The following is a 14,535-nucleotide window of genomic DNA, read 5'->3' on the forward strand; positions in this document are numbered from 1 at the left end:
GCATGCTATAACATGGTCTCCTTCCCCAGGCCATAGCCATTGTCTTGAACAAATACATATTTTGTTTTCTGTTTTAAGATGTAGAGCCATTACTATGAAAGATAATGTGAATGCTTCTAAGCTACATTATGGGACAGCACAGTAATTGAAAAGCAGCAGGAAACCTTTTATATGTGTTTAGATGCGAGAGAGAAAAAAAAACTAGCAAATGATATAGTTCACTTTGAAATATATACGAACGCCAGCCACTACAGGAAACAAAAACCACAAGTGTGACAACAGAAATAATTTTAATTTATTCAAAAGTGCAGCAGTGAACAGGGTAATCTAAAGGACACTTCCTAAATATGATGGCTGAATTAAAGGGCACAAAGCCTCAGCAGGTTACACAATGTCTGCTGTTTGCACACACCATGTAATGACAATTCATACAAAAAGAAAAACGCTTCATATTCAATCTAAAATCTGCTTTTAGCAGCTGTAAATTACCAGTGCAAATCACTTAGACTTTGCTGCTCGTCCGGCGACTGTCTCCAGTATATGAATCCCTTTGTTTCCGAGGTGCTGTATGCCCTGCAGACCTCTGCCAGGAATGGGGCAGAAATGTCTATTTTATTTTTGGGGTCCCCTGAGCCCAAAAAGGTAATATTTTCAGCTCCGGGAACCTTCCCACCCCACAATTTTCTTGGGAACAGGAGGTGCCAGCTTATATGAAAATGATTTGTGGTGAGCTACCCAAGTTTATCAAGGTTTCATCAGTGAAGTGACCGGGCCTAAATCTCCCTCATAGGAAACAAAATGGCTGCCAAAAAGCATGAGCAATATCATTGGTTGTGGCTTCCAATTGGATAGCCATTTAAAATCCTCTATGAAAACAGTAAGTAATACCGGCAACTTCACCAGTGAGAATCTCTGGAACCGTGGGGTCACCAGAGCTGAAACTATTGCGGTTCAGCTCTGCAGTACCACCAATCAGGTTATTAAAAAAAAAAAAAAAGGCAGATTAGAGTGGATTGCTCCTTTAAATGTTGTGCAATTATTATTTTAGCACAGACCAATGCTTTTAAAGGTGTTGCCCCATTTAGGACCAATAAAAATATTTTAAATAAATCTCACACTTTACTGTCTTAAGTTGACTGTGGCCCTGCATCTTTTAGAGGTCACCCAATTCAAACCAATTTCTCATGGGGAAATGGTTTACACCCATTGGCGTGGCACCAGACAGGGTACCTCACCAGTTACAGAGGCTCATTGTATCTGTTTTGAACTGGTCTGGCTGACCATGGGCATGTATGTTCAGGTAAATTAACCCTTGAAACGACAACTACAGACTTACTGTGCAATGCAGGAGGACGTTCGCACGTAAAACGTGTCGAATTTAAGATGCTCGTGGGGCTCTAGATTACAAGAGACAGATCCAACCAGTTGTGCAGGTCATTGAGAGCAGTTTTAGGTATTTGGAAAATTTAATGAGATGTTACACATAAAAAAAAAAAACAACTTCCTGATTCCGTCATACATAACCTACATCCATCTAATCATCTTTAAAAATAAAATAAAATATTAACAAAATCAACGTCAGCATTTCAAAATCGTACCATATACCGACAAGAAAACAAAACCAAACATAAATCACATTAACGAAAAACTTATTTGCGGTTGTGCAGAGAAACGTACAACAGCACAAAGTGAAGGGGAAGTAATGAAAAACAAACAGTAACACTTTTTTTGTTGCGGAGAGGCAGCCTGCAGCACATTGAACAAACTTTCAGAAGTAGAATTACCACGATTTAGTGATTTTACAAGCAATCAATCATCTTTCAAGCAGATATCAGTTGTGATGAGTGAACACAGGGAGCCAGCTTGTACGAACGTGAATTTGTGGTGAGCCAGCCAAGTTTTGGCTTTATTAATGCATCACATATGACTGCTACACAATTTTTTTTAAAGTGTGTGCACTGTGCAAGATAAAAAGGTGCTCACATACCTGTATGGCACAACATATACGGTCTTTTGTTGTTTACTCTAGTGGGTGATTTCTTTGTTTGAGAATTTCAAAAAGCAAACCGTCACCCCTATTACGATTTTAAAAAGTGCTCACTTTGGGATGTACAGCAGAATGGGCCAGTATCTAATGAGGAGAAATTGTGTCCATTTGATAGAAAGTTAGTGCAGTTATCCAGAGCTCACGGGCTGACTGACAATGAGCCAATCTAACCAGTTACATTGCATATTCATTTTCAGATCCAAATCCGCATAGGTTTCATTCTAAGCCTGCCAATATTGAATTCACTTCCACATGTGTATCTGGGTTCATTCAAAGAACATGAAGGCCCATTTCTTACTAAGTGGTGCAATGTCATAAGACACCCAAAGCCAGAACACAGGCCTAATAGTGAAGAACCATTACCTAAAAGTTAATATGTCCAAGGTGCAAACAAATCTGTTGGCAAGGAGTTATACAAAACCCAAAGATCGCGTGCAGGGTTTGGGTTTCTGGTGTTCTGTAAAGGCAGAGGTCGTGTCATGGGTCTCTTAACCACAACTTAATCTCGCAGAAATCATTTTCATTTATCGAACAGACAGTTCTAAACCATCGGTGACTGAAAACAGCTCTAAAATAGGATGAGAAAATGCCAAAAAGTGCCAAGAACCAGCAGTGTAAGGGATAAGATTTTAAAGCCGCTACGGACACTGATGCTTGATGTAAGTGAATATGAGATGCATAATAAATATTAATCTTCACAGTAGAATATAATTTCTTCAAAACAAAAAAACACAAATCTCATTCTAAATTTGAATTCCCATCATGGTTCGTGAAATAAAAGGAATTGAAACCAACTTTACAACCAGGGAAGGCTGTAAAATGTATCTTTTTTTTGATTTTCAGAAACCTGATGACATTTGATCCCATTTTTGCGTTGATTGGTTTATTTAACAAAAATAGTTCTAATTATTATAAAAATAATTTTGATTAAGAGCCATAGATTATTAGTACATATAAATACACCATTAAGATGGAACCAAAAACGGTTATCAACACAGCCTTCTCTGAATAGACCGGGGTTAGTTGTTTTTACGATTGGTAAAACAGGTAGGCATTACACGTAGAGCTGGGAAACTTCCCCTTATCCACGAGGGGGATATGCAGATATAAATGTACTCAGACTCTTTGGTCTTGTGGGGACACCAATCACAAAATTTGTGTTGACAGATTATAGATCAATCCTGCCCTAGCAAAAATGTGGCAACCAGCCACTGTGTTTAAATTCACATATTTCACAGAGGCAGAAAACCATCAATTAGATCCTGCAACAAAAATGATAAAAACAAGCTGTTCTTTAGAAGTCTCCAAAGCCGGCAGTCAGCAGAAAACAGACCAGCTCAATGGGCTTCACAGGAGAGAGGAATAGGACGACTGAAAGCTTCACAGTGATGTGTGTTACTTCAAAGACTTTCTGCTAAATATGTGGGCCCGTTCACCTTGATCTGTAAACATCAACCAGGGATCAAACCGGTATCTAAAAAGACAGAGAACGTTGTGTTTATTGATCTTCACATCACAAGGGAGTAAAGCAAAATATATTGTCTGGTGTGCACCCCAGATGTTAAGATTAGGGGTCTATACAGACATGACATCCTATAGACTAATTACACAGAGAAGTCTAGGTTCTTTATATGTAACTATGCATCCATGTATATTTCTGTTTACACAGACAAGCATCTATGGAACACATCCCCAAACACACATTACTGTACATACAATAAATGCAGGAAACAGAAGAGCACGATCCAAAAAGAAAACCCAGCCTAAAGAGAAGATCACTTACTCAATAAGCTTCAGAGTGTCCGATCACAACACGATCGGCTAAAACTCCCACTGACCTGAATGGGAGTTTTACCACTTTGGAGACCACTGAAAATACCCATAAAAAGTATGAGATGCAGCTGTGAATGACCAGTCTAATAAGACTTCTTCCTCTATTGGAGGGGTTTAAAAAAACAAAAACAAACAAAAACAAAAAAACATTAGCAGAGACGGTGTTAGGACTTGCAGAAAAAGTACACCTTGATGTGGTCTGCAAGCTTACACATGGTTTGACCAAAGAATGACACTGCGACCCTCACTTATAGTTAAATACGTATCATTTTTTCTCATGATTTGTCATGTTGGATGTAGCATTGAGGTTCTCTGTCTTTTGTTTATACATGGTCACAAACCTAGTAGCACTCCTTTTTGACATCTTTACTGTATGATGTGGTGGGGCTGTGTTTTGAACTCACAGGGGTGTTGTGTGTGTGTTTAAAAAAAAAAAAATGTATGTTTTGATAATGTTTACAAAGTATATAGGCCTCATCTGTGATCAATTTCCACTCAGCTGACCAACGATTTATAAGTGTATGGTTCTCCTAATATTAAAAGAACCTATACTTCATCACCTCTAACCACACAGGGTGAATAGAGGACACTCTCTGAGCATGATTTAACCCCAAGGTTACTTGAGGTTAAATCCACTGTTGTGGCTGCAGAGCTAGCCACATGCTTATTAATGCTCAGGGGTTTAAATCCAAAGGATCTTATATACTACTATCGGTCCACACTATTCACCTCGGCATGTAATAAGCAGCTATATCTAGTAAAGATGGTCTAGGTATCATACAGATCTACCTAGATCATTGCTGCACACTCCTTGAAAGGTTATTTGAGGTCATGTCAGCTATAGTAATGGTGCGGATTTACCTACATCATTATTAACAGTCACATTTGGAGGACCCAGATAAGCCTTGATCAAACATTATATTTGCTGGTTGAACTGTGGTACACCCAATATATTATAAACTGGGTACCACAGGAATCATACCGGCTACAGTAAATCAAACCGTCTTATTTATCACATTTTGGTTCATCAGTCTGTCTGCTAAATTGATTTACAGTACATGATATCTTGCTCGCGAGAATTCTCTGCAGGTCTCCACCAACCTACAGATCCTTTACAAGGACTGTTATCTAGTGTAGTATTAGCAATGGTCTATTGACACACTATTTACTTTAGGATCTTGAGCCAATACGGCTATCGGATTTGGATCCAGTGTACACCTTCAGCCTGTCGTTTTAACACCCATTATTTTAACTTGTTGTTGCATAATAAAGATTACGTTTTAACTACTACATTTATCACCAGAGGGTGAGCCTGAGTGCTACACTTGGGTTACTTTTCTATCAGCCTCTTATATATAATATTGCCCAAGAGCACCGCTCACTATCACTACGTGGCAGCAGCAGGGGCTCCCCTATTGTATCTCAAATGCTCAAAGACCATTCTTACTACTAATCTACTCCTTTAGGAAATGTACACACTGTGGGAAGGAAAGCGGGTGACCGAAAATTAACAAAAAGTAGAGGCGTTGGAAATATTTAGGATATTAAGAAAAGGGGAGGAGTATCTGATGACCTCACGTTCCCCTGCAAACATTACTATCACAGAAGAACCCCTGCAGGATTCATTCCATTAACTAGCATCCTAGAATATTAACAAAAAGAATCGGCAGTCTAGCGAACTCATACAGGACAAACCAAATGTGGTTTTTTCCTTTCTTTTCAAAAGGTCCAATATTGTATTTCTGATAAGAATCCAAATATACACAAGCAATAGGATAGGTGATGTATAGTCTAATACAGCGGTGTGCATACTGGGGGGAAGAGGGCGCAAGAGTTTTCGGCGGGGGGGGAGGGGGGGGCGCGGCGGTTGCAGATGCCCAGCGCTCTTCCCCCAAGGCATTTAAATTAATGTCGGGGGATCGCGTGAGGCCTCTGCAACTCAACTTACCTTGTCTTCGGCGACGCATTGCCATGGCGACGCGACGTCAAATGACGCAGCGGGGTCACAGGACATCACGTTGCCATAGCAACGTGACGTCACATGACGTCACATGACCCTGCAGCATCATTTGACGCCGAAACCCGGAGACAAGGTAAGGGGGGTGGGGGGCCACGAGCAGGGAGGGAAGCAGGCAGGAGGGCGCAGCAGGGAAAGATTGCACACCCCTGGTCTAAGAGATTAAAGTGATTACTAGAGTCACCGTATGTTCTTGACCCATTTTGCACTGGATAGCATTCCCGTTCCCTCAAACATTAAAATCAGTTTTATGCAGTTTGGCCAATAACTTTCCAAACATAATACTACATAGACTGTGATGGCAGAATGTTTAAAAAAAAAAAAAAAAAAAAAAAAAAAAACGTTGGACATCTTTTTAGAAAGGGAAAGGTATACAGGGATATAACTAATAAGTAAACATGGGAAGGATGTTGATCCAGGGAGTAATCCGGTTGCCAATTCTTGGAGTCAGGAAAGAATTTATTATTTTTCCCCTTATGAGATATCATTGGATGATATGTCACTGGGGTTTTTTGTTTGCCTTCCTCTGGATCAATATACTGTAAGTATAGATATAGGATAAAGTATCTGTCGTCTAAATGTAGCATAGGTTGAACTTGATGGATAAGTCTTTTTTCAACCTCATCTACTATGTAATTACCGGTATATGCAACTATGTAATACTGGTATCTGATCTACATTAGTTAGACGTGGGGTGCTCAACTGCAGTCTTCCAGTCCCTCCAACAGGTCAGGTTTTCAGGATATCCCAGCTTCAGCACAGGTCGCACAATCAGAGGCTCAATCTTCAACTGAGCATCTGATTGAGCCATTTGTGCTGAAGCAGGGATATCCTGAAAACCTGACCTGGTGGGGAGGGGGGCTTGAGGACTGGAGTTGAGCACCCTCGAGTTAGGCATCAGACACTAGTAATCATCTATTCACTGTATACAACTTGCATGGGTTGCTTTATTGCTCTATTAGAACCAATATCAATGACTTACCTTGGATCAAACACCCCAGGTGTGTGACACGATGCTCCAGAACAGGACTGGAGCATCATGAGGCGATGGTTCATCTTCTCCAGGATCTCCTTGTCGATGGTTTTAGCGATGTTAGTCAGCTGGTTGGGATCTGCAGTTAGATTATACACCTCCACAAACACCTGCAGTTGCATACAGCAAAAAGACCAAAAGCAGATCAGCACGTTGTATATGCATAAATACACAGCTGCAGAGGTGGCATAAACGTACAGGTGTTTCAATACGTAACAACTATCCTTACCTCTGCATCATCAAACTCACAATACTGCAAGTCATACGCTGCCGCAATGGTCCTCACACAAGCGTATGTGTTATTGTACGCATCTTCACAAACACAGTCAGGGAAACAATGCTATAAAAATGAGAAAATGTAGAGACACTGCTACCATGAATAGCGAACATGCATTGTACCGGTCATACACCGGGGCACCTGGAAACGTTTCTCGACGTTAGCATAAAGATAAAACCTTGATCTTTTAAAGATTGGGAACCCAATAGAACTCTCTTTCACTGCAAAGGTATTTTCCATTTCTACGAACCAGGGAATTTCCACATTTAAAGACTTAACCAATGGTTTCTGTGTGCCTTTGTGTAGCATATCATGTTAAACCACACACTATTTTTCTAAATAAACTGCTTTCAATAGGCGATTACCCCGTTGGGATATCTGGATACATGACAAAAAAAAATACATTCCTTTTAAGCTTTGCACTGCAGTATCTAATATGGCAATGCAAATTTTATCTGGCCAAGCCATATAACACACTGTATAAATGGTAATTTTGTCTACTTTTAGAAACTATAACTTTCAACACCATTTCTTTTGGCTTAGTTGGTTTGTTCAGTAGAAATGGATGGTGGGTCCCAAGGAGTTAAAGCCATTTAGTCATACCACAATTTTATAGCAAACCTATGTCAAAACAATGAAGCATCTAGAGCAGAGGTGGCCAACTCCAATCCTCAAGAGCCACCAACAGGTCAGGTGTTCAGGACATCCCTGCTTCAGCACAGGTGGCTCAATCAGTGTCTTTGACTGCACCACCTGTGCTGAAGCAGGGATATCCTGAAAACCTGACCTGTTGGTGCCTCTTGAGGACTGGCGTTGCCCGGGGATTAGGGGATTAGTTGGCCCCCAAAAGAAGACCGGTGGCTAAAAAAAAATGGTAGCGGTCGTCCTCTCCAAAATAATCTGTGGAAACCTGTCTTCTACAGAAGCAGCACAGAAATTACATTTTGTTTTCAGAAAAGCAATTAAAAAGATTGTCATTTCTTACAGAGACACCGGGACCTAGCGCGGGGCAGGTTGGATCGGCGCTGTTCTGACCTTCCCCTTGGTATTCAACCAAAACATCTGTCCGCCAGGTTGCAATTTTGTCATTTCTCTGTAATACAAAAAGGTAAAATGATCAGGCTTTTCTTACAACTACGTTCCAGATCACTGACCCGGATTGATGATTAAGTCGTTTTGATGAATAAGCCCAATATAGTGTTGTTGGGTCTTTACAGGCCCAGAAACTAGACTTTATAGCATGCAGTCTACTAGGAGTACTGTAATACGGAACATCCAAGATGGATATAGATATGTCCATAAGGGTTACTAAAAACTATGCATCGCAACACAAAAACAGGATTTGTACATCACACTCATGTTTTACTTATTTAGAATTTGCTTGTAAGCGTTTGAACTTGCCAAAATTGGTAAGAACGACATCCCGTCCATCTGGGTCTTATTCAGATCAAAGCCAGCAATATCCAGAATAGTTGGACCTAGATCAATGTTTGCAACAAGTGACTAGAAAGGAAAGGAAAATAAAGTATTTATTAGTACAGAAGTTTAATGATTTTTGCTATCTAAAAAAAGCCTTTACCCTCTTTTCAGCTCTAGGCATAAATAGGACTATTGGAACATTATTGGAACACACCGACTGATTGGAGCCAAGCATAAACCATACTGTCTACATAAACCATACTGTCTACATCACTTTGGCAGGGATAACATTTTGTTTTGTTTTCCAAATTAAAAGGGAAAATCATCCCATTGATTTACAATATAAATAACAAAAAAGGTAATGAAAACATATTTATTTTTGCCTTTTAAATACAAGGGATTGAGAATGTTTAACACATTACAGTGTAGGACAGTGCCACGGTATTTAAGCCAGTAGGAGTGGCTGTGGAGAAATGTTTTTCTAACCATTTCAAATAGAAAACGAACATTGCTCCAAAAAACGTTGCAATGGTGAAAAAGCGACTTTTTTCCCGGTACATTTATTTACTTTTATTATGAAGGGATTGGCGCGTTAAAGTTGGACACAATAGCACACGTCATTAGTTATGTAACCTATCAGCCTACCATGTTTGCATATTCGTTTAGATTTAAGTTACTGTATATAAAATTAGAGAGCAGCCAGTTACATTAAATCTGTGTACACTCATGTTACAATTATTTTAGCAAAGCAGCACAAGGATTGTCAGATACTGCTGCAATGGAAGAATAACAGACTGTAGAAAGGTTTTGGTAAAGGGCTCAAAGACTTCCCTTTAAGCTTTCAATGTTCCATACATTAAAATCAACCTATTTATGGGCCAGTGAATGCATCGTGCAAAACGCCTGGGAATAAAGGACCCGATAGATTCATTTGGAAGACGTAGATGGGGAGCAGGGGCTGTGGCATTTCTTCAGAGGAGTTGAGGGAACATCTTTAACGGTGTCCAACTAACCATCCTAATAGTTTAGTTGGAGCCTTTGTTATACCAATAGTGTAACATCTATTTCTGGTAAAAAGCATCGGGAGTTGTGTGTATTGCCCAATCCAATAACAGATTACTCCAAAATGGCAGCGAGTTTGAAGCAGGGGAGCCGGGTTCAAATCCCTGTGCCAGCATCTAATGACCTTGTGCAAGTAACTATCTCCCTGTGCCTCAGGTACCAAAAAATAGGATTGTAAGCTCTATGGCAGGGACCCGTGCCTGCAAAAAAATTCTATGTGCAGTGCTACTTACACTGTCAGCGCTACACAGTACAAAACAATTATTATTAAAAGCAAGTTTCTCCTGCCAACATTATCCGGCCCCTGGTCTCTGTGGATTACCTCCGTTGTCTGGTTAGGTTTGATTCCAGGTCCCCGAACAAGCAGTGGGACTTTGATATCAAACTCATACAGCTGACGTTTGTCTATAGGCAGAGAGAACTGTCCTGCAACACAAAAATTATGCAAAAAGTCTTACATTGTTTGGTTAATAAACTCATTTCATATAAAAATGATATGCCAGTTTTAATGTACAGTGCTTAAGGACAGATCACATTTCAGGTAAACAAGCAAAATGACGATAGAGGGTAAAACGGGTTGCTACCAGTAATCCGCTTATAAATATGAAGTAGCCCAACACTAATGTGACTCATTGCATGCACTTTAATCATCTTGTAACTCAATCGTGGCACTGAATACTCGAGAAATTTTACCCTAGTGAAGTGTCCCTTCTTCAGAATGCTACCTTAGTACATTTCCAATCACATCTCTAATGGCACGTCCAAGATCAGATGCAGGGTAAGGAACCCGAACCCTCACTAATAGTGCGTCTGAGATCAGATACAGTGTAAGGAACCCCAACCCTCACTAATAGTGCGTCTGAGATCAGATACAGTGTAAGGAACCCCAACCCTCACTAATAGTGCGTCTGAGATCAGATACAGTGTAAGGAACCCCAACCCTCACTAATAGTGCGTCTGAGATCAGATACAGTGTAAGGAACCCCAACTCTCACTATTGGTGCGTCTGAGATCAGATGCTATTAGAGAGGGTTGGGGTTTCTTACCATGCATCTGATCTCAGATACTATTAGAGAGGGTTGGGGAGTCTGAAATCGGATGCATTGTAAATTCTTCTATATTTGGTACAATTTTCAAATGACCTGAAGATTACAGGGAACCCTTTAGGGACACCCGGGGAAACCCAAGGTTTCCTAGGAACCCTAGTGAAAAAAAACACTGACTTAGTATCTGCAAGTCTAAGAACTCAAAACTTCTTTAGAAACGTTGGATCCCTAAACGCATTACTTACTCTAGATGTGAGATGCAAAAAAGCAGCATGTGGCTCACACCAACTCTGAAGTAATTCTTCACAAATAACACACGATGTGCCATATTTACTATGCAGTGTTAGGCCAGGGTGACGCTGAGCGGGCGCGCTCACACTGGCCGCGAAGAAACACATTGCAGCAATTTGTGTGGCCAGCGTGAGCGAGTGCCTGCACATGCTCGCTTAGCTGCTTGCCGAAGCAAGCAAATTTGAATCTGTCTCTCGGTCGCGCGTCACGAGTGGTTCGCCCAATAAGGGCAAACCAGCTCCGTGACGTCATGGCCGTGCCCCCCGAATAGCCCCCCCTGCACACACTTAGACACCCACAAATCTCTGGGCCGAGCAGGGACGTGGCGCCAGCACTCTCGCTCCCTCCCTGCCTGGCCGCAGCCTTAAGTGTTAGACCCCTTAAAGTCCATTCACTTCAAAGGGTCATGACGTGCATTACGGCTTAGCACCATGTCGTAAGTATGAGCCTGGGAGGCTGCCCACGGAAACTTTCAGCAGGATTTAGTTCTTACTTATTCAAAACAATAAATTAATAACACAGCTTCTTAAATCCCTCCTCTGCCATATGGGATTGCTGCGCAATGTGGGGTATTCTATGAAAGTCCCATCTACCAGCGACGGGGTCATATTAAAGTAACTGCGCTGCTTCAGACAAGTAAATATGTATTAATCTCAAAAGTCCCGGTCATGGGATGGCAGGCTGCAGACATCCTTCTTGGTTGTTATATACTGTATGCACGGCCACATCCCTAAGCCCTAAATGCAGTGGACCTTGAATATATAATACTGCACTCGCCATAAAGCGATTGGAAAACAAGGAAACACATAAGAAACAAAGACAAAGGGCACAAATATCGGTTTTCTGAGAGTTTCTAAGCACCGCTGACGTAGCAATTCCGGAGATAATGGCAAATCACTGTGATGACTCCTGCACAGAAAATTACACTTCCTCTGTACTTTCAATACCTCGGTTTGACGACACAACCAAGGTAACCACTTGAATTTTTTTAACTTGTATACTCAGAAGGTTGTTGAAAGCCACTGTGTAACACTGGTATTTCAAGTCCCCATTACAATGCATTATAATACATTTTCTACAAATGCAGTGACATTTAAGAACCAAATTCCAGATTTTCTGACAAATTACCCAATTTATGCGAGATCATTGTCTTTGGAAAAATGTTATACGTTTTGTAAAAATGCCACTTCGACTATGGTGTAAGGTGATATATCTGTTTTCAAAAGCAATTTGTATCTCGCATGGATGAGCAGATTAAAAAAAAAAAAAAGTTAACAATTGTGCCTTTGTCCTAGCATGAGCTTTTTTTTGGTTGGTTTTTTTCTTAATAATCAGTGCCCTGCAGCAGTGCAGAGAACTGCAAGAGCTCCTTACCCCCTTTGCATGTGGGCTGGAGGGAAAAAAAACAAAAAGTGCTACATATTGTGCAATAAATCATTTTGGACGCAATTATGACAAGATCCAGTGGAGTACAGGAGGGCAAGTATGTAAAAGTTGAGCCATTCCAAACCGAATGATTATTAATATTTGAAGCAGTCTGTGGAGGAGCACAATACAGACAATACAGAGATGGATATCTATCAAAAAAGGAAAGCGCAGGCTCCATAGCGTAATTCAGTAAAAATTAGGTTTAATCAAAACAAGGTACACGAAAAATCAGCTCACTCACAAAAGTCGCTAGGACAATCGCATAAAAAGTCTGTGGCAAGGAGTCTTTGCTGGAGATATAGATAGATATATCTATATATATATATATCTATAAGCGTATAATAGTTATTTCAACAGTACAGGACTACGATTTTGTGTTAAGCCTTTATTATTGATAAAAAAAAAACGCAAGACGCTGCAGAGCTGGCTGAAGTGAATATGGACGGGTATCAAGAGACAATTACTGTTTTTGGGAAGTACGTGTAATCTAAGAGCAGGTTGAGAGCATCAAATTGAAAGCACTTAGCCATGTAACACATTTGCTGCCACTTTTAAAATGTGTTTCATAGCTTTGTATGCAAAGCAACTTTTCAAATGAAGGCCAAGAAAGCCATAACTCAGAAAAACATAACAAAACCATGTGCATACATACACTCGCAATACAGCGACAATATGTTGAACACAGAAAGACGGCTTAAAAATGACTTCTGTGTAAACAGGTGTGTGATCGGAATGAGAGCATGAAATGCTTCTATTAAGAAAACAGTCATGAAAACAAATAGCTTTGTTCAGTACCAGGAAGATGAACTCAGAAAATCAACAAGAAGATAAACCGAGCAAATTATCAGGAAAAAAAAAAACAACTCTTCAGAAATTGTGTATGATCACATTACATTTCTATAGAAAATCTCTAATGGGGGGGTGGGGGGGTGAGAAAGCACTACTGTATTCAGTGTTAATAGTATTGGTACTTCATACCCATCATTTTTTACTAGCACAAGAATATAACCTGGCAATTGATGGAAATAATGTCCACAAATTTTAAGAGTATATGAAATATTAAGAAAATTGTGTTAAAGTTCATGTATTCAGAGCTGCAGACTGCAGTCTGTCTTATCTTCTGTGTTACTGAAACTAAAAAAGTATTTTGCTGCATCCATTCGATTCCAGCACCTGCGGCTTCTTATAATGGCATTTGAACGCACTAGAGTTTGGCCAAGATGTTTTGAGTACCAAATCATTATGGAGGGAGCGGGGGGGGGGGGGGGGGGGGGGGAAGAAAGCACTTTGTTTGTTTTACCTGTATGGTACCCATTGTCAGATGTGAAGAAGATAAATGTGTCATTCAGCTCACTGCGGGCCTCCAGACGCTTCAAAAGTTTCTCTACCAGGTCATCAACGGACAATAATGTTTGCCACCTACATGAGAACCCAAAACAGTATGTAGTCTTATGATATGTTGCCCAGACACTATACATTTAACCCTTTTGATGATGCCAGTGATTGATAGAGTTATATACTAGAATCAGCTTCCCCAGGATGGTTACTCACCCCTCCCTAGTTAATGGCGACTGTTCATTAAACTGCAATAGTGCCGATTGTTTCTCTATCGCATAAAAACTCCTACTCAAGTTAATTCAATGGCTCTGATCGGCACCTTCACAATTCAATGAATAACCTCCAATAACTGCAAGGGAGAGACTGCCGGATAATGTTACCGAACTGCAAAATAAGCTCCTAAATTAGGCAATGCATTTTATTATGCAGGATCTGATAGCTTTTGTTGAACTATGCTATACAGTATATATGCATCTTAATTCTAAGAAGGTACAGTATTTTAACACCTTATTTTTGACAAACATAAAAACAGGGGTATATTTGCCACATGTATATTATGAATCACAGATATTGGTTGTTTGTTGCTTTATCAACTAATATTAATCATCTTTACATACAGAATCTCTAACCTTCAGTGATCACCAAATTTCAGACAAAAAAAAAAATAGTCCAATCCATTGTTTAAGTGTGTGTATATACATACATCTTCCCTAACTTCCCAAATTGCAAGCTGTTATTAGCACT

General features: G+C 40.2%; 1 protein-coding gene across 1 annotated transcript in view; it reads right to left on the reverse strand.

Annotated features, from left to right (window-relative positions):
* Nucleotides 1-277: 277 nt before the first annotated feature.
* Nucleotides 278-14,535, reverse strand: part of GNS (glucosamine (N-acetyl)-6-sulfatase) — a 31,797-nt gene continuing 17,539 nt past the window's right edge. The window contains exons 8-14 of the mRNA XM_075600347.1: nucleotides 13,754-13,872; nucleotides 10,011-10,114; nucleotides 8,609-8,710; nucleotides 8,193-8,300; nucleotides 7,160-7,270; nucleotides 6,880-7,040; nucleotides 278-3,521 (exon numbers count right to left, since the gene is read on the reverse strand). Coding sequence (XP_075456462.1) covers nucleotides 3,443-3,521; nucleotides 6,880-7,040; nucleotides 7,160-7,270; nucleotides 8,193-8,300; nucleotides 8,609-8,710; nucleotides 10,011-10,114; nucleotides 13,754-13,872 — 784 coding nt within the window. The 3' untranslated portion in view covers nucleotides 278-3,442. The remainder of the gene's footprint in view (nucleotides 3,522-6,879; nucleotides 7,041-7,159; nucleotides 7,271-8,192; nucleotides 8,301-8,608; nucleotides 8,711-10,010; nucleotides 10,115-13,753; nucleotides 13,873-14,535) is intronic.

The sequence above is a fragment of the Ascaphus truei genome, chromosome 5 (genome assembly GCF_040206685.1).
Source record: "Ascaphus truei isolate aAscTru1 chromosome 5, aAscTru1.hap1, whole genome shotgun sequence".
Classification (NCBI taxonomy): domain Eukaryota; kingdom Metazoa; phylum Chordata; class Amphibia; order Anura; family Ascaphidae; genus Ascaphus; species Ascaphus truei.